The sequence below is a fragment of the Myotis davidii genome, unplaced genomic scaffold (genome assembly GCF_000327345.1).
Source record: "Myotis davidii unplaced genomic scaffold, ASM32734v1 scaffold97, whole genome shotgun sequence".
NCBI classification, from domain to species: Eukaryota; Metazoa; Chordata; class Mammalia; order Chiroptera; family Vespertilionidae; genus Myotis; species Myotis davidii.
The window spans coordinates 3625916-3644106 of NW_006289392.1; the positions used below are offsets into that span (position 1 = coordinate 3625916).

At 58.9% G+C, this 18191-nt stretch overlaps 3 protein-coding genes across 3 annotated transcripts in view; 1 reads left to right on the forward strand and 2 right to left on the reverse strand.

The window, feature by feature from the left end:
• The window catches only part of APOA4 (apolipoprotein A-IV), a 4658-nt gene extending 1795 nt beyond the window's left edge, over window positions 1-2863 (reverse strand). Inside the window, exons 1-4 of the mRNA XM_015562483.1 lie at window positions 2624-2863; window positions 2228-2354; window positions 605-1537; window positions 554-572 (exon numbers count right to left, since the gene is read on the reverse strand). Of these exons, the coding sequence (XP_015417969.1) occupies window positions 554-572; window positions 605-1537; window positions 2228-2354; window positions 2624-2678 (1134 nt within the window). The 5' untranslated portion in view covers window positions 2679-2863. The remainder of the gene's footprint in view (window positions 1-553; window positions 573-604; window positions 1538-2227; window positions 2355-2623) is intronic.
• A 4775-nt stretch (window positions 2864-7638) lies between these two features.
• On the forward strand, window positions 7639-9840 carry APOC3 (apolipoprotein C-III). Its single transcript, XM_015562484.1, has 4 exons — window positions 7639-7731; window positions 8316-8383; window positions 8557-8668; window positions 9527-9840. The coding sequence occupies exons 2-4, from the start codon at window positions 8329-8331 to the stop codon at window positions 9651-9653; spliced, it is 294 nt and encodes a 97-aa protein (XP_015417970.1). The 5' UTR covers window positions 7639-7731; window positions 8316-8328; the 3' UTR covers window positions 9654-9840.
• Window positions 9841-12260: 2420 nt separating this feature from the next.
• On the reverse strand, window positions 12261-14148 carry APOA1 (apolipoprotein A-I). Its single transcript, XM_015562485.1, has 5 exons — window positions 14042-14148; window positions 13890-13941; window positions 13554-13707; window positions 12403-12946; window positions 12261-12366 (listed from the first exon to the last, which is right to left on the reverse strand). The coding sequence occupies exons 2-5, from the start codon at window positions 13930-13932 to the stop codon at window positions 12337-12339; spliced, it is 771 nt and encodes a 256-aa protein (XP_015417971.1). The 5' UTR covers window positions 13933-13941; window positions 14042-14148; the 3' UTR covers window positions 12261-12336.
• Window positions 14149-18191: the final 4043 nt, after the last annotated feature.

Consider the following 18191-nt stretch of genomic DNA (forward strand, 5'->3'; position numbering starts at 1 on the left):
ACCCCTTCCTTGTCCCTCCCCGTTCACCTGCGCTGCAGCCGGTCGGCAGTGGGCGTGTGCAATGGCATGGCACCAAGGCCAGTGGGCTGCAGCTGTGAAGGCGCCAGCTCTCCCTGAGCCAAGTGGCTACTGGGCAGCCCTCGTGTCCGGCCGGGGCCGACAGGCACTGGACTGTCCCCTTGCCTGGGCCTCCAACTCTTCACCCTGCCCCGCATCCACAGGCAGCTGCTACTCACCGGTGACAGCCACCAGGGCCAGTGCCAGCACCACAGCCTTCAGGGTCAGCGACATCCTGGGCTGCTCACAGGCCGCCGAGCCTCCTACCACACTGGACTCTTCCCGGAACTGGAGCAAGAAGACAGGCTCTCGGGTGGCTCACCTATCCGAACTGACCAGCCGGGGCCAGCCAGACATTTAAACCCCCAGGCCACACACCCCCACGGCCCCTCCCAGTGGGACTCCACGTTGGAGGGTGACACATTCCCAGGAGGCCTCTTGGACTTTTGTGACTCTAAGGTGACGTGGAAGCTGACAGCAGACGGGCTTGGGCAACAACCAGAAGCGGCTGTTCTCTGCTTGCGCCCCACCCAGTACGAAGGGAAGCGAGGGAGTGTGCGCTGGGAGAGTGAGGCCCAGGTTGTGCAGGGAGCTGAAGAAGGAGTCCACCTGATCCCTCAGATCCTTCTCCAGAAAGATCAGGTGGCCTTGCACGTCCCCCGAGCGCGGGTCCAGCTTCTTGTTGAGCTCCATCACCTGCCGCACCAGGATCTTGTTGAAGGCCTCGCCGTGGGGCTCCACGCTGCTGCGGAACTGCTTCACCTTCAGGTCCAGCTGGCGGCCGAGCTGGGCCAGGGACTCGTGCAGCCCCGTAGCGCCGCCAGCCAGCTTGCCGCGCACGTCCTCGGCCAGGGGCGTCAGGCTCCGGCCCAGCTGATCCGCGTCGGCTTGGAGCTTTTCCTTCAGCTGGTCCGCCTTCTTCTTCATCTGCAAGGCCAGGCCCTCCAACTGGCGGTTGAGATTCTCCTCGGCGCCCTCCGCTAAGGGCGCCAGCTTTTGGCGCAGGACCTCCACGTGCTGGTCGATCTGCCCCTTGAGGTTGTCGGCGTAGGGCGTGAGGTGCCCCTTGAGCTCCTTCACGTTCTGGTCGATCAGGCCCTGGAACTTGTCGGCCACGGGCGCCAGCGAGGCCTGCAGGTTGTCCTTCTGGTCGCGCAGCATCGTCTCCATGCGCTCTGCGTAGGGGCTCAGCTGGCTCCGGAGCTTCTCGGTCTGCGTGCGGACCTGGGTGCGCAGCTGGTCGGCGTAGGGCCCCAGGCTCTCCTGCAGGCCCTGTGCTCCGCTGTTGATCAACTGGCTCACCTCCTGGGCGTGCGGCTGTAGCTGCTTCCCCAGATCCCTCAGCTCCTGGATCTCCTTCTCCAGCTGCTCCGAGGCCTTGGTCAGGTGCTCGTGCAGCCCCGTGGCGAAGGGCACCAGCTTCTGCCGCAGCTCCTCTGCGTAGGCGTTCACGCCGTCCGCTCTGTCCTGGAAGAGGGAGCTGCCCGAGGGGCGCGGGGTGGGGTTACCTTGGGCGTCACCCCCGACCTTGTTTCCCGACCTGGCGCTCACCCTACACACCCTGCCTAGGACCGGGGAGCTGGGGTGCCAGCCTCGCCCAGCTTTCCCGGGCCTGTCCCTGGGTGGGTCCTGACTTGAGCGAAGGCCTGGCAGACCAGGCTATTGCCCTGAGTGTGTGTCTCAATCTCCCTTCCCGCTGGTCGCAGCTGCGGGTGCCTGGAGCGCACTGCTTTCCGCTCCCGGCCTGTGCGAGCGGCCTTGGAGGGTCTTTCCCGTGGGGGTGCCCCGTTCTCTCAGATGTTATGTTCTGGATTCTTCCAGGGTCTTCTAGTAGCACGGGAGCTGGTTTCCTTGCATGTGCCCACCCCCAGAGCCCCCAGCGCCCTCCCTCGGACTCCACGGCCGTCCCTTGGACTGCGTTAAAACCCAGCGCAGACGACCCCCCACCACCACCCCTTCTCCCTGAGCCTCAGGCTGAGCGGTGGCATTTGCCACACTCTGGAAGTTCAAGCAGGAAGACACCTGAGGGCTTTCTCCGTGCAGCTGGCCTGTTTGCATACGTGGACTCCAGCTCGGGAGACCTCAGGGTCACAAGGAGCTGGTGGCAGGCAGTGGTGCAGGTCTGCCTCCCAGCTCAGCCCTGACCCAGGCATTGTGTGGCCCCGCTTACTTGAGCTGCTGGGGGAGATCAGACTTCTGGAGATCCTCCACCGCCTCCTTGGCATTGTCGCCCAGCTGCCTGAAGTAGTTCCACACCACGGTGGCCACCTGGTCGGCACTGACCTCAGCCTGAGTACCTGGGCAGGAAGCAGAACAGCTCATGAGACCAGACTCCTTCCTTGTCCCTCCCCGTTCACCTGCGCTGCAGCCGGTCGGCAGTGGGCGTGTGCAATGGCATGGCACCAAGGCCAGTGGGCTGCAGCTGTGAAGGCGCCAGCTCTCCCTGAGCCAAGTGGCTACTGGGCAGCCCTCGTGTCCGGCCGGGGCCGACAGACACTGGACTGTCCCCTTGCCTGGGCCTCCAACTCTTCACCCTGCCCCGCATCCACAGGCAGCTGCTCCTCACCGGTGACAGCCACCAGGGCCAGTGCCAGCACCACAGCCTTCAGGGTCAGCGACATCCTGGGCTGCTCACAGGCCGCCGAGCCTCCTACCACACTGGACTCTTCCCGGAACTGGAGCAAGAAGACAGGCTCTCGGGTGGCTCACCTATCCGAACTGACCAGCCGGGGCCAGCCAGACATTTAAACCCCCAGGCCACACACCCCCACGGCCCCTCCCAGTGGGACTCCACGTTGGAGGGTGACACATTCCCAGGAGGCCTCTTGGACTTTTGTGACTCTAAGGTGACGTGGAAGCTGACAGCAGACGGGCTTGGGCAACAACCAGAAGCTGTCCCCAAGGCCCAGCTGGCAGCTCTGGGCCAGTGCCAGGCTTGGGGGGCAAAGTTCACACCTCCTCCGTCTACTCCAGGGGAGAGCGAGCACCCCCACCTCCCAATACCCCAATCTGACTCCATCTCAGAGCACCAGACACTGGACTGGGACACCCAGGGCCACAGACCGGGGCAGCGAGCTAAGGTCCAGGGTCCTGGTCAAGTGCACCGAGGTGGACGGGCCTGGAGAGCCTCGGGCAGGCCCCGGCATGGAGGGGTTAACTGTGAGTTTGCCTCCTGTCCCTTGCTGCGGAGCGGTGTCACCTTGGTCTAGTGATTCAACCTGGCCCAGCGCTGAGCCTGTTCTCTTTGAAAATGGGGTTGCCGGGTATATTAAACGAGATGTGTCTTGTGAAGTCAGCAGTACAGTGCCTGGCACAGACTAAGCACTAACAAGCTGCTGATGGTAAAAGCATCGTGTTCCTGATTTGGACCAAAGAATGCTCACCCCTCCAGTGAGTGTGGCAGAGTGAGACTCGGCCCTCTGCAGGTCGCCAGGGGTTACAAGGCAGGGTGACAGCAGGGCAGCTCAAGGCACAGCGCGGCGTGCTCCTGGCTAACTGCCGTCAGACCAGACCCCCTGTGCGCACCCCGACCTGCCACCTCCATTCTTCACATACCAGAGTGGCCTGATGTCTCTGGGGGGGGGGAAAAAGACCTTAAAAGATTTTAAAAATCATATACATTAAAAATGAACTTGTTCAGAAAACTTAAAGAATTATTGGTCTCTTATGAGTGACATATATTAGTAATCTCCAATTGAAAGGTGAGTGAACGCTTCCCCACCCCCAGCGTCAGGGAGCACCTCCCGGAGCAGCCGGGCTGTCCTACAGTAGCTGTTAAGGGCTCAGATTCTGGGGTCAGACGCCCTGGTTATACATCTGGGCTCCCCACTTACTGTCTGTGTGTCTTTGTGAACTTGGGCAAGTCTTTTAACCCGCGCTGAGCCTCAGCTGCCTCTTGGGCTGAGGATTCCCTGAGAAAATCTGTGTGATGCTGGGAACAAGGCCTGGTGCGTGGTCAGTCACGCAGCAGCCGTGTTGCCCCTGAAAGACTGACCCCTGCTGCTCCGGAGGCAGGCACGGTCCAGCCGGGTGCTCAGCGCCCCGTCCCAACCCCTCCCCCGGCCCAGACACGAGGAGGGCAGTGAATCACGAAGGACACCTCAGCTGCAGTTTGACCTCTGGACTTGCAGTCCCAGCAGCAGCATGTGGCAGGCTCAGAGGGCGCCCACCTCCTCGCTGGTCTCCGCACGGAGTCTGTGCTGAGTGACTGCCTGAGGGCGGCTGCAGGTCGTGCGCAGGCACACATGAGCATGCGTGCAGATGAGCGGTCTGCGGACACACGGCTCCGGCCTGGAGCAAAGGGCTAGCGCAGCCTGGTGCCTGCACCCACAGACATGGGTGGCCGTGCTGCCTCCTGGCATGTGGTGGGTGGCACACCATTGATGGTGCATGTATTGCCCACTGCGGGCGTATTTCTTTGGCTGTGAACGTCTTAGTGCTGGGGGCGGGTTTAGAGGGTGTAAGTGCTGATGGACAGCACAGAGTCTGCCTCTGCGGGTCGGGTTCTCTTTGGCCCTGGCCTATGAGTCTGGGGATGGCCGCCTTGGTGGTACAAAGGGCCTGTGTGATGTTGGGCGAGTCTCATTCCTCTCTGAGCTCAGTCTCCTTGATGTACAACAGACAGACGTGACCAGGCTGAAAGTCTAGCATCACCGATAGCCACCCTCCTGTCCACCCACTGGGGTCAAACCAGGGGTCAGCCCAGAGAGAGGAGCCAGGAGGGGACCCCCCCAGGCCCAGTTAGGTACAGGCTCAGTGAGGGGCAGGCCCAGCCAGGAACAGGCTAGTCACATGGACGTGTGTTCCCACAGATGCTCCATGTTGACCTTATCTCAGGGAGAACTAAGGGGGTCTTCTTCTGTTGTAATAGGAAGGATCTGGGGAGACAAGGAGGGACTTCCGGTGTGGAGAGGCGGTGAGCCAGGGCCTCTGCTGGCGGGCGGAATCAAGGCTGCCAGGCCAGCCTAGTGGCAGGAATAGGATCACGGGGGCTCCTGGACACAAGTGGAAGCAGAGAGAGTCAGCCCAACACTCCTCCCTGGTCCCTACCACACACATACACACACACACACACCCTGGGTACTCCCCAGAGTTGGTCTGTAGGCTAAAGTAATCTCTTTAATCCAGGGGAGCCAGGTAGGAAGGAGGGAGAGGGAAAAGGAGAACGGGGCCTGATAGGACCCTGCCCTGCCCACTGAGACAGCCCCTTCCCTACAGAGACCCAGGCTCTGAGCTGCTAGGCGGGCACAAGCGCTCACAGGTACCAAGCCCTTAGGAGGAGATGGGTCCCAGGGGTCAGGGCATGCGCTGACCAGCTGCATGGGCCCACGCACCTGCTTCTGCACCCAGCTCGGCACCACCTGCTGGGGCGCTCTGCCCACAGCTTCTCGCCTGCCTGGGCTCAACAGGCACTGCCATGCAGGACAGAGAACAGACTCCTCACACCCCTCACGTGGAGGTAGAGAGGGAGGAAGCAGGGCTGAGGGATGCAGCCATCCCACCTCAGCACACCCTGGCGGAGGTGTGTGCCTCAGCCCGGCCTGGACTCAGGTTTCTGCTGTGCCTCTCACTCTTGGGATGAGGAATAGGCCAGAGCAGAAGAGGGAGGTGGGCAAATTGCCTGCTGCTTCCCCAATGCCCAAATCTTTTTTGTTGTTGTTGTTTTGTTAATTCTCACCTGAGGATATTTTTCCATTGACTTATTTTATTTTATTTTTAGAGAGAGTGGAAGGGAGGGGGAGAGACAGAGAGAGAAACATTGATGTGAGAGAGACACATGGATTGGTTGCCTTCTGCACGTGCCCTGGCCAGGGCTGGGGATCAAGCCTGCAACCCAGGTATGTGCCCTTGACTGGAATCAAACCTGGGATCCTTCAGTCCAGGGGCTGATGCTCTCTCTATCCACTGAGCCAAACCGACTAGGTCTAATCAGCTTTCTCTCACCCCACCCCCAACTCCATCAGCAAAACCTGTGCTCAGAAAGAGGCCTGCAATGAATTGAGGCCTGAGTGACTGATACACCTCCAGGAGCTCATCCCTCCATGCTGTTGGGTACCAGTGTGGGCGTTTGAAGACCTGGGTTGTTTCCCAGTGCTGCTGAGAGGCTGTGCTCTTGGGCACATCTCCGTCCCTTTAGGTTTCTTACCTATAAAATGGGGTTAATCTTGTCTACTACATGGGAATCTGAATAATTAAATTTTGACAGAAAACAAGGTCTAGGCCAAAGGAATGAGTGTCTAATAGAAAAATTTCGAGCCTCAGCCATGAGTAAAGAATTTTGCGGGTAGGGCCAGGCCACTTTCCCAGGCTCTGATTTCCACTGTGGGGCTGGTTACTTCTTCCTGATGGGACGGCTGCCTGTCAAAAGCCCAGTCTCTCCATCGGAAGCAGCCCTGCCTCTCGATGGGGTGTCAGGGGAAGGGCAACGCGCTGGGAGGAGGGGAGAGAGATTAAGGGGCCCCCTGTGTGGGTCAGCACTTTGTCCCTCTCCTGTACTCTTCACTGGAGCGCTGGCATATCAGGGTTCTCTCCCCATTTTACAGAGGAGGAAATTGAGGCTCTGAAATGTTAGACCTCTGGTCCTGGGCCATATGAGTAAATGCCAGAGGCATCATTGAGACCTAGGATTTCTTGGCTCCAAAGTCTTAGCAGCTAGATCTTGCCATCCAGGCCATGGCTCCCGCTGTGGGTCCTGGGGACACTGCCCCCAGCCCGCCTGTCTCCAGGACAGCCAGCTGACTCTGCAGAGCGTCTCGGTGCCCTCCGCCCACCAGACGGCCTCCTCCAGCCTTGCTTTCCGCCAGGTGCCCAGCAGCCAGTGCTGCCATTTCCAAGCTGAGGAACCTGTGGTGAGAGGTGCTCGGCGCTGGAATTGATCCCAGGGGGAGGGCCCAGCCAGGAGCCCTGCTGCTCTCCCGGGGATGTTATCAGTGGGTCTAGAGAGCAAGGCGAGGAGCGGGGGGGCGAGGGGGGGGGGACAAAGGCCTTGGGCTCAGAGGCCAGAGTGGCCTTGGCCCTCCTCCCACCACCCCCTGCCCTGGGCCAGCACAGGGAGGCTTCTGGGTAAGCGGCACTGGGATTGAAGCCAGAGTCGGAGATGCCGGGGAGGGGGCTGTGTAAACTCAACTGTGTCACCTCCACGCATGAGCCTCACCCAGGCCTCTGTGACCCCCTCCAGACACCACAGCCCAATGCTCTGAGTTGTTCCCAAGCCCATTGCCCTCTCACCCCCACCCCACCCCCTAGTCCGGGCTGTTATCAGGGCTTAGGGGCGGGGAAGGGAGGGACCAAGTGTGAAGGGCAAAGGTGGGCCCAGAGGCCCCTGGCTTGTCCTGAAGCCCCTCTGCTCTCACTAGCCTCTTCCAGGGGAGCCAGGCTGCTAGGAAGGAATGGAGTCTTTCCAGACTCATACACCCCCAGTTCCTGAACCTATCTGGGCTATAGGGGTACCAGGAGAGTGGCATGGGCACCCCCAGCCTTCTAGAGATTTCCCAACTCTCCCAGCAGGCCTGGCTGCATCTGCCACCCTGCCTGAGGCCCTGGTCTAGACTGGTCAGCAGGTGACCTTTGCCCAGGTCACCAAATCTCTGCACCCACTGCCCCGGGGACAGTATAAAACAGGTCAGAACCCTCTGCTCTGCCTGCTCAATTCCTTCCCAGCAGCAGCTGCTCCAGGTAATGTCCTGGGTGTGGCGGGGGCGGGGAGGGTGGTGGACAGGAGAGCAGGATGAGACGGGCAGAAGAGGGTCCCTGTCAGCCAGCAAAGCCTGAGAGGAGCCCAGGAAGACTTAGGGCTTGATGGAGGCCCCCCTCCGATTGCACACTGGGGGAAACTGGGGCCCATGGAGAGGAGGTCACCTGCCCAAAGCGACGGAGAAAGTAGCCCAGAGCTGGGGCTGGAGCTGCCTCCAGGTCTGCACACGCTCCTTGTCCGCATGTCGCATGTGTGGGACTGGACACCCCAGTCCTATCCCTGACAGAAGTCAGAGGCCCGGACAGGCAGCTCCACCCGAGGTCACACAGCGTGTTGGTGGCAGAGATGGACCAGAACCCAGTGTCCTGATTCCGGGTCTGGTGGGTTTTCCGCTCCACCCTACGCCTCCCTCCTGGGGGCTGTGTCTGCTTCGGGAAGACTTCACCTCCCGTGTTTGAGTGTTCAGTGGGAGCAGGCTGTCCACCTGGGAGGAGCCAGCTCGGTGCACTGGAACTCGGTGCACCCCTGCAGGCCTGGAGCTCCCCTCACCAGACCTTCCCTGCAGAGACAAAGGCGCCATGCAGCCCCGGGCCCTCCTCCTTGCTGCCCTCCTGGTGCTCCTGGCCTCTGCCCGTAAGCAGCTTGTGGGGACTAGGGCTGGGGGGTGGGAGGGAACGGAGAGGTGGGGGCAGGTTTCTGCCAGAGGACCCTTGGAAGGTGGTTTGGTGATCTGGGGGCTGATGGGTGCCTGGGCAGGAGGCAGGGCTCCCAGCGCTGATCCACCCCCTTGGCTGCTGTCCTCGCAGGAGCACAGGAGGCGGACGACTCCTCCCTCCTGGATTTCATGAAGGGATACATGCAGGAAGCCCAGGAAGCCCTGACCAGTGTAAAGGATTTACTGGCGATTGAGAACGGCAGGTACGCCCGCCCGGCTCCCAGCTGCCCCGCCCGGGACCTGCGCTCTCAGCCTCCTGCCTGGTCTCCGCAACAGGCCTGTGGCCGTGAGGAGACAGGACAGGCTCTCTCCTCCTGGCCCCTCTCTCTCTCTGCCGCCTCCTTTCTTCGGCTGTCCTGCGTGGCTTTAAGAAAGGCCTCAGTTCCCTGTCCTTTTCTAACAGCCTGGCAGGCAGTTTGCGATGCCCTCCCCCACACCCCCCCCCCCCCACACACACACACCCCATTTTAGCCCAGGGTGTGTGTGTGTTTCAGTCTTGCTCTGAGCCCGGGGCCCCACAGGAGCAGAAGTCTGTCCGTCCCCTCTGCCTGCGCTGCCCGGCACTGGGGTGTCCCTGCCAGAAGCCCCACAGACATTCTCAGTCCTCAGAACTGCCTGTGCAGAGGGGACTCTTCTCTCCATTTCACAGATGAGAAAATCGAGGCTCAGAGAGGCTGTGACCTGCCCAGATCACAAGCTGATAAACCCTCCGATGACTTTCCAAATGAGAGGCCTTTCCTTGGCCCACTCTGAGCCCCCGGGCTGCCTAACTCTAGGGGCAGCATCTGCCTAGAATACAAAGACAGGCCCCACCCGCACGCCGTCACTCCTGCCAGCTTGCCCGGCCTGAAGAGGCAAGCAAGGGACTTGAGCGAGGGTCCCATCACCACCTTCTGCTGGGGTGGAGCTGTTGGGGACTCTGCCTGAGGTCTCGGGGGGGAGGGGTCGCTGGGCAAGGTTGAGTGGGGAGAGGCAGTGGGGAGACATGGGGCCCCATGGTGGCCGCTGCAGCCGGTGAGCTCTGTCCTCACGCCTATGCTCTCCCTCCTGTCTGCACGCAGCAATTGGATGGAGCAGCGCTTCTACTCCCTGACGGGCTTTTGGAGCACCCTCACGAACCATCTCTCCAGCTTCTGGCCCCTGGCCCCTGGGGCTGCCCCCGGGACCACCCCGGCTCCGGCTGTTTAGGCCACCTGAGACCTCAACGCCCCACGCCTGCCTGCCCATCCATCCTGTCGGCTCCTTGGGTCCTGCAGCTTCCAGGGCTGCCCCCGAAGTTTGCTCAAAAGGGGAAGCATTCTCAGTGTCCTCCCCTCCCACCCCCAGACCTGGCCCCAGGCTTGCTGTCTTCCCAATAAAGCTGCTGTGAGTGGGGTGCTCCACATGTGTCATGTTATGTCTGGGCTGGGCATGGGCAGGCTGTTCTGCAGGAGGTGCTGGACCGAGCAGGCCTAGGGCCAGTGCCCTTCCCGCCTCTTCGTGTCTGGGCCTGAGTTTCTTACCTGTAAGGTGGGAATAACCCTACTTACCCTGCCTGCCTCGATGGGTTTGTGTGGAGGCACAAACAGGATGCTAGTTTGACAATACTTGGAATAACTGCCAAATGCTGCACAACATGCCTTGAATGTGTGCTCTTGCCAGGCACTGTGCCTGCACTTGTATGTCCTCGCCAGAGTTGAGACTGTGTGTTCACCCTGTTATGGAGCTACTGACTTGCACCACCTGGGCCACTGGCCCTCTCAGCCACCCCTGAGGGGAGGAGGCCCCTGGGGGAGCTGTTGGGTAAGATACGACTAGGCTCTGACCTTGTCCACCAAGTATATCAGCCTCGGTTCCATATCTGTAAAGGGGTCACAACAATGCCCCCTCCATTGCAGGTTTGTTGAATGAATGAATGAATGAATGAATGAATGAAATGAGACCGTGCTTAGCATCTGGCACATCAAAGGTAAATGGATATCATGTTGCTACAGTTTGAGCTGATTGCTCCCTTGGGAGCAGGATTGGAGGGAGAGGGCCAGTGTCCTGGGAACTAAGAAGGAACCCAAGGTCACCCACAGATGGTGCTTTGCTTAGACCAGCTGTGGGCAAACTACGGCCCGCGGGCCGGATCCGGCCCGTTTGAAATGAATAAAACTAAAAAAAAAAAAAAGACCGTACCCTTTTATGTAATGATGTTTACTTTGAATTTATATGAGTTCACACAAACACTCCATCCATGCTTTTGTTCCGGCCCTCCGGTCCAGTTTAAGAACCCATTGTGGCCCTCGAGTCAAAAAGTTTGCCCACCCCTGGCTTAGACGCTCTCATCAGAGAGTTCTAGAACCACATTCTACTTGAGCGGTCCCCGATTCTTCCAGTGAAGAAGATGAGGCTGAGAGAAGTGAAGGCCTTGCTTGCCCATGTCACAGTCAGCCTTCCCATGTCGCTGCCCAATGGTGGAGCCAGACCTCAAGCCCAGGGCAGCCGCCCACATTCTGCTCAGCAGACACAGAAAGAACCCTTCCCCCTCCTATGCCAGGTGTGAAGGGCTCCCTGACCAATCTGGGCAGGGCCTGTACACCTGGACCCTCTTGGGGACATCTGCTGCCTGGGAAATCTCTGGTCCAGCTGGGCCTGTGAGCCTAGCACCACACGTGGGGAATGTTCTCACCTGGGCTGATAGCTGCTGGTGGAGGTGGTTAGTAACCAAGATAGTTAGGAACTAAAAGGCCTGTCCTTTATCTGAGAGTCCTTAAGAGAAGCGAGATGGAGGAGGGGAACCGCCCAGTGGCCTGGGGAAACCCTGCGGGGAGGAAGCGGGAAGGCTGAGTGAAGGCGCTGCCCAGATCTTTGAAGATCTGTGGGTCCTGCGTATGCACGGAGGGTGGCACGCCTGGCTGTGAAGAGGCTGGTGTGAATAGGGCTGCACACATGTGGACGTGCAGACGTGTGTATCCAGACAAACTCAGTGCTGGCCACACACGTGTTTTGTTAAATAGCCATGGATGCCCAGAGGCAGATGGGTTTGAAAAGGGCAACCTCTGCCACCCTTCTCTTCAACCTGGGCGGGGGCCTCCCCTCTCCAAGCTCCAGTCCCTCCTCTGGACATGGGTGTAATGGCTGTCCGCCCTGGATTTGAGAGGGATGCGGTAAGACGGTGCTGTGAAAGCATCTGGAAAATAAACGTGTGCTAACTTCCTGCAGAGGCGTGGTTGTTTTCTGACGCAGGCCAGAGCGGGCAGAGAGGGGGTGGCAGGGCTTGGAGCACCCTAGGAGGCCTGGCTGGCTTCACAGCTGAGGACACAGTGGGAATGAGGGAGAGCAGCTGCCCTTGTGAAAACAGTAAAGGCAAATGCTCAACGCTGTTTCATTAATAAAGGAGGAAGGAGCAAGGGCCAGGCTCCTGGTTTGCGCCTGCCCAGATTCAAGTGCTCCCTGAGGTGCCTCCCCCTCCCCTCCTGGGATGCCCCTGTGTCTGCCCAGGGGAGGCCTCTGGGGACCGGACCTCTTCTCCCAGCAAAACAGCCCCCTCCCATGCCCCTCAGACCCGGGCTGCAATCCCGCTGGGCTCCTAAGCACTTAGCATTGGATTATCCGTTGCTTTGCCTGGCCGGGTTCCTTTCTGCTTGGTCCTCCTTAGGAGGGGACGCCTACCGCCTGCACCGGCTCCTGGAGCAGGCCCCGCAGGGCTCCCAGCCGCGCGCTCCGAGGCCCGCACCCGTCCCTTCTCCCAAGAGAAAACAGTTGGGGGACCTTTTAATTGTTTCAAAACCATCCTTGAAGCTCCAAAAAGCATCAAACCCAACACATGCGTCCCGCTTTGTAAACGTTTATTCTCAGAAACCGAGCGATGGGAAGGGAACCGAGGACGGGGAGGGGAGTGGGCGCCTCACTGGCCGGTCAGCCTCTGGGAGATGCCGTCGATGTCGATGCCTTACAGGAAAGGCTGGAATAAGTCCTGGAGGCTCTCCCACAGCGGCTGCAGCGTGGGCTCCACCTGCTTCCGCAGCTCCGCCAGCCCCAGGTGCTCGTGCAGGTGCTTGCGCAGCTGCTCCCCGTAGGGCTCCAGGCACTCGCGCAGCTTGTCCTCGCCGGGCTCCATGCACTGGTGCAGGTCTTCGCCGAAGGACTGCAGGATCAAGAGCAGAGAGAACATGCGCTCCGAGAACACTTGCCCACGCGCGCGATCCATCAGCGTGCGCGAACCGTCCCGCACCGTCTCGCCCAGCTGGCGCAGCTTCTTCTGCAGCTCCTGCAGCTCCTCCTGCACGCTCCCCGGCAGTGCCTGGCCCAGCAGCTCCACCCTTTCCTGCCACTTCTTCTGGATGCCCTCCAGGTAGGGCTTCATCACCTCCGCCAGGTCCTTGTTCAGCTCCCCGGTCAGCATCCCCCCCTCTTTCTTCAGTTTGTCCCAGATGGTCTGGGCCACCGGGTTGAGCTGCTTTTGCAGGTCCGCGACCTTGTTGCTCAGGGTGTCCAATTTTTCAAGGACTGTCAGGCTGGGGGGAAGGGAGGGAGCAGGTGTCAGGGGGGACCTCCCAGGCACCCTGGACACCTCGGAGCTGCAGACCCAGCACCCAGCTTACCTGTGGTGAGGTCTGGGCAGAACTGTGCCTGCTTGTAGGGGAGCGATGGGTCAGGCCTGGGCCTGGCTTCTCCCAGGCAGTGTCTCGCCCAAGGACCCTCCTCTCCTCCCCCCCAACCACAGTGCCCAGACTGAAGAGCTAGTGGGAGACAGAGCTAGCTTTGGTGATCAGCCTTGTCTGTCCCCAAAGCCAGACCATTTAAAGGCCTCATCTCTATACTTCCAGACCGTTCTCCTCTGCCTCCGAAGACCGCCCTCCCTGCCGCTGGGCGAGAGGAAGAGGGACTGGAGGAAGGGAGGGAGCTGCTGCTCGTGCAGGCAGAACGCGATCCTGGGTCCCGGGTCTGCGCCCCCCCCTCCCTCCCCGCTCCCGCTAGGAGGCTGTTTCTCCATCCAGGTATGGGGCCCATCAGGTAGCAGCTGGGATGCAGCCCGTGTGGCTACATCTACCCACAGGCCTGGCATCCGCCCCTCAGGACCAGCAGCCCCTGCGCCACCCAGAGCCCACACGGGGTCCTTACTTCAGCTTTTTTGCCAGGTCGGTCTCTTCAAACTTGACTATGTACTCTCTGCCCCTGACTTTGGCTGATTTCAGATACATCTGGGCGAAAGCCTTCACTTGCTCCCATTGTGACGGGGGCTCCTCTTGCTGTGTTTCATGCTGAGCCTGGCTCCCTGGGGTGGAGAGACGGCACCTCAGTCAGGCCAGTTCTGGGCCGGATCTGAGTGGAAAGGCCAGCTTGGGGCAGAAGAGAGGGGTCTTGAGAGAAATTCTGCTCCCTTTGCCCAGAAGGGTAGACCACGGGGGTGAGGGAGAGGGCCTCCTGATGTTGGTTGTCTAGGTTGGGAGCACTTACCTGTGAGGAAGAGCAGGGCCAAGGTGAGCACCACAGCCTTCATCTTGGGGACCTGGAGGAGGAGAGGGGCCTGGCTGAGTGGGTGCCTGTGGCTGGAGGGCCTGTGCCCCACTCTCCAGGCAGAGCAGCCTCAGGTATCCAGAGCCCAGCACCTGGCAGAGCCTGGAGCCAAGATCCCAGAGCCTGAGCTCTGAGCTGGGGGAGCCAGAGGGTCTGGAGGAGGCAGTGGCATGTACCTGGGTGAGTGCTCTGAGCAGCAGCTTGCCTGGGGCCTATTTATGCCACCAGCAGGGGCTGGGCTGGGAGGCTGATCAGTCCAGCCCAGGCCTTGCCAAGGCTCACAGGTCCCAGCGGGAATCTGGAACCTAGAGTTCAACGATCAGCTCTGACCCGGGGCTGGGCAAACAGAGTGGGCAAACAGGAAGCTGGGGGGTGGGGAGCCTGCAGGGCCAGGGATCAAGGATGCAGGAGGGAGTGGGAGGGGGTGGCTGCAGGCTTACAGGTCCCCAGGGTCTGGTCCACTGTTTCCCACTATTGTCCATTGTGCCAGCACAGCAGGGGAGAGGAGGGAAGGAGGAAGATCCCCAAGCTGGTCAGGAACAGCAGGAAGCCCCTCCGATTCCAGGGAGATGTGTCTGCACCCCTCCCGCCTTCCCCCACAGAGCAGACTCCCCCCTTCTGCACCACCTCAGCTGCAGCTTCTGCACCCCTCTCTCCAACCCCTGGAGACCTCCCAAGGCCTAAGGAAGAGACGTGGGGTGCTCAGAGCCACCTGGGGAGAGGGGGACAGTACTCAGTGGCTCCCTGGCTTGGAGGTTACAGAGGCCTCTAGTATTTCCAAACAAATTCTAGGGACCAGCAATAGAGTTGCCGACTTTTAATGTCGTCATGTAAAAATCCTACCTACTGCGCCCCCCAAACCCTACATCTACCATGACCAGCACTTCAGAACAGAAAATATTTTTTAAAAGACATATTTTTATTGATTTCAGAGAGGAGGGGAGAGGGAGAGAGAGAAACAATGATGAGAGAATCATTGATGGTTGCCTCCTGCACACCCCCTACTGGGGATCGAGCCCACAACCCGGGCATATGCCCTGGAACGGAATCGAACCTGGTACCCTTCAGTCTGCAGGCCAACACTCTATCTGAACTGGTGAGGGCAAGAAAAGATTTTTTAACACAAAAAATAGAGCATAATCTCAGAATAAAGGACAGTCACGTAAATGGAAAACATGTATCTTTGCGTGGTTCATATTTACATGGGATCACACACAGGTGAGAACAGATGGCGGCCCCCGGGACCACTGATGTGGGAGGAAATACCTCAGGTCCAGGCAGCAGAACTGCTTTCTCATTTCTTTTTGCCTCCGACTTGCAAAGTCCTGGAGGTGCCTGGGGAGGCAGTTATGTGATCTCCCGGAGCCTCCGTCTCGGATCAGCAAGATGGGGACAGGCTTGTTAGGAGCCCAGGAACCTGACAGGTGAAGAGCTGTGCTCGCTGATGTGCAGCACCGTTTGTGAGGCTTCTCTCCGAAGGCCCAGCACCTCCGCGCCAGGCCACTGACAGGCCCTGAGTTACAGGACCTCTGAATGTCCACGCTGAAAGGCACTTTGAGATCAGCTGCTCCAGCCTCCCCAGCACCTTGGAGACAAGGAAACTGAAGGCAGTGAACGGAATTTGCCTGATGTCTTTGGTCTCCCAGGGAGTTGGAGGAAGGACAGGACCTAGAACCCAGGTCTGCGGACTTGGAACCCCCAGACAGAAACGTGCCCTCCTACTCCAATGCCAGATCCTGGTGTGGAGGGGCTCTGAGCTGTTCCCACTGTAGCCAGTCTCGTGTCTTTCGCCTCAGAGAAGAAAGCTTTGGAGCCCAGCAGCCTTGGGCTTGAATCCCAGCTCTGCTTATCTGCATGCCACTGGGCCAGTTACAGCACCTTACGGAGGAGGGAAGGAAGATGGCTGCCGATGGGAAGGCAGACTGCAAGATAATGTGTGAGTGAGAGAACGAAGGGAGAGTGTGTAGTCGTACGGGGAGTATTTGTTTGTGAGTTGAGGGACAGCAGGGGACTGTGGGGGGCTGCCGGATGGGGTTCCCCTGACCCCCACTGCTGTTGCGATCCCTCCCAAAGCGACTGGCTCTGACATGGAGACCGTGCCATCTTGAAGGGGAGAGTGGATGTTGTCGGAAGCCTGAAAATCCTGGGAATCTACAACAACGGCACCCAGCGAACAGCTGCGATCACGGGAACACTGGTCCCCAAGCAGCGTGAGCAAGCGGATTTGGAGGAGCTCTGCACCCCCTCATGGAAAGGTCAGATTTCACCTGGATAAGGAGAGAGAGAACTACATAACCAGACACCCGGAGAAGAGAGATCATGGGGAGACAAAGAAACAGCCCGCATATGAAAGAAAAACAGGTATCACCAGAGAAGGAAGTAAACGAAATGGAGGCAATGGAGGCAAGCAACCTGTCAGAGAAAGAATTCAGAGAAATGGTCATAAGGTGGATGAAAAGAATGGAAGACAAATTCAACAATATGTGTAAGAACCAAGAGGAAATGAAGAAGAACCAAGAAGAAATGAAAATGACATCACTGTTATAAAGAACTCAATAGAAAGCATCAACAGTAGACTAGAAGAATCAGAGGACTGCATCAGTGAGCTAGAAGACAAGGTAGGAAAAAATACCCAAGCAGAGCAGCTTCTAGAAAAACAAAATTAAAAAGCAAGAAGAGAGCCTAAGAGAACTTTGGGACAACACGAAACAAAACAAGACCCGCATAATAGGGGTGCCAGAAGGAGAGGAAACTGAGCAAGGAACAGAACCTTATCACCATCACCGTCTTATATAGTAAGGGTGCACATCTGGCAGGCAGAACAATGGGCCTCCATGTCCTGCTCCTTGGAACCTGTGACTGTTCCCTTCATGAGAGGACTTTGCAGATGTGAATGTAAGGACCTAGAGATGGTGTGGTTATCTCTGGGTATCCAGGTGGGCCCAGTGCCATCCCAAATTCCCTTAAATATACGCGAGGGAGGCAGGAGAGGTGCAATCAGAGAAGGAGGCGAGGGTCAGAGTGAAGTGACTGCTGGACAGAGCCAGGAGCCAAGAGTGCAGGTGGCCTTAGAAGCTGCAGAAGCAAAGGACCGTTTCCCCGTAGATTCTCCAGAAGAAATGCAGGTCTGCAGACACCGTGGTTTTAGCCTCGTGTAACCCCTTTGGACCTTTGACCTGCAGAACTGTCCTGGAAGATCATACATTTTGTTGTTTTAAGCACTAAATGTGAACGTGTACAGCAAAACTGAAAGGTCCCTGGCACCTTTCTGTGCCCCAGATCCCAATTTTGGCACTTGATCCCCTTACTCCCACTGACCACACATGGTCAGACCAGAGCAGACCTTGGTTGGCTTCAGGCAGCAGAAGTGGGGGAAGCAGGGAATCCACTTTCTCCGTGTGGTCCTGACTTGCAGACGCTGAGCTAGAGGGATCTCTGTTCTGGGGCTGACCCAGCCCCCGAGGCCTGTGGGAGCCTCAGTGGACATTTCCTGGGCCAGCCCAGTTCTCTGCCTGCTTAGAGAGCGGGAGGGAGGGCAGCCTTCTTCTGGGTCAGCTCACAGGTAGGTGTCTGAGGCCAAGAGGGGTTACTTTCTTTCTGGGGGCAGAACTTGTCCCAGCCAGTACATGGGGGCTCTCAGAAGCGTCAGGTTGGATTCCAAGCTACTTGTCACTGTTTTACCTCCTCTTTGGTTTGTTACTGAAACAGTTATTATGGCTGCACACAGTATCCGGCATTCACATCGTCCCTCGTGGCCTTCCTGATGACCTGAGCACGGCCTGTTAGAGTGCCTGTGACACCAGCGCAGAGCTGCCATGAGCTTCCCGCCAGTCATTAGTATGTGGTGCTGGCAGGACTGGGAATCAGGCCTGGCTTCTAGTCCTGACGGTTGCCTGATGGCCAGCAGGCCCACCGCCCACAGCCCGGGCCCTGCTCAGGATGCTCAGCCCCTGGCTCGGGGACTTGACGGCCTGGGCGGGAGAGTGCTGGCAAATGCACTCACTAGTGCGTCTGCTCCATCTCACTGTAGGTATTGGCTTGAACTGGTCCACGCCCCTCGTGGCCCATACTTCGGAGGGAAAGGAATCTTTCTGGGTAGAGGCCAATGGGAAACGCCGCTGATGATAGACTGGGTGCATCTCAGATTCAGATTTGGGGGCCAGCCTTTGTCAGAGGACCAAGCGGCGCAGACTAGCTGTTTAGTGGGTGCAGGGCCCACCAGCAGAGGCCCTTTGTGCTACC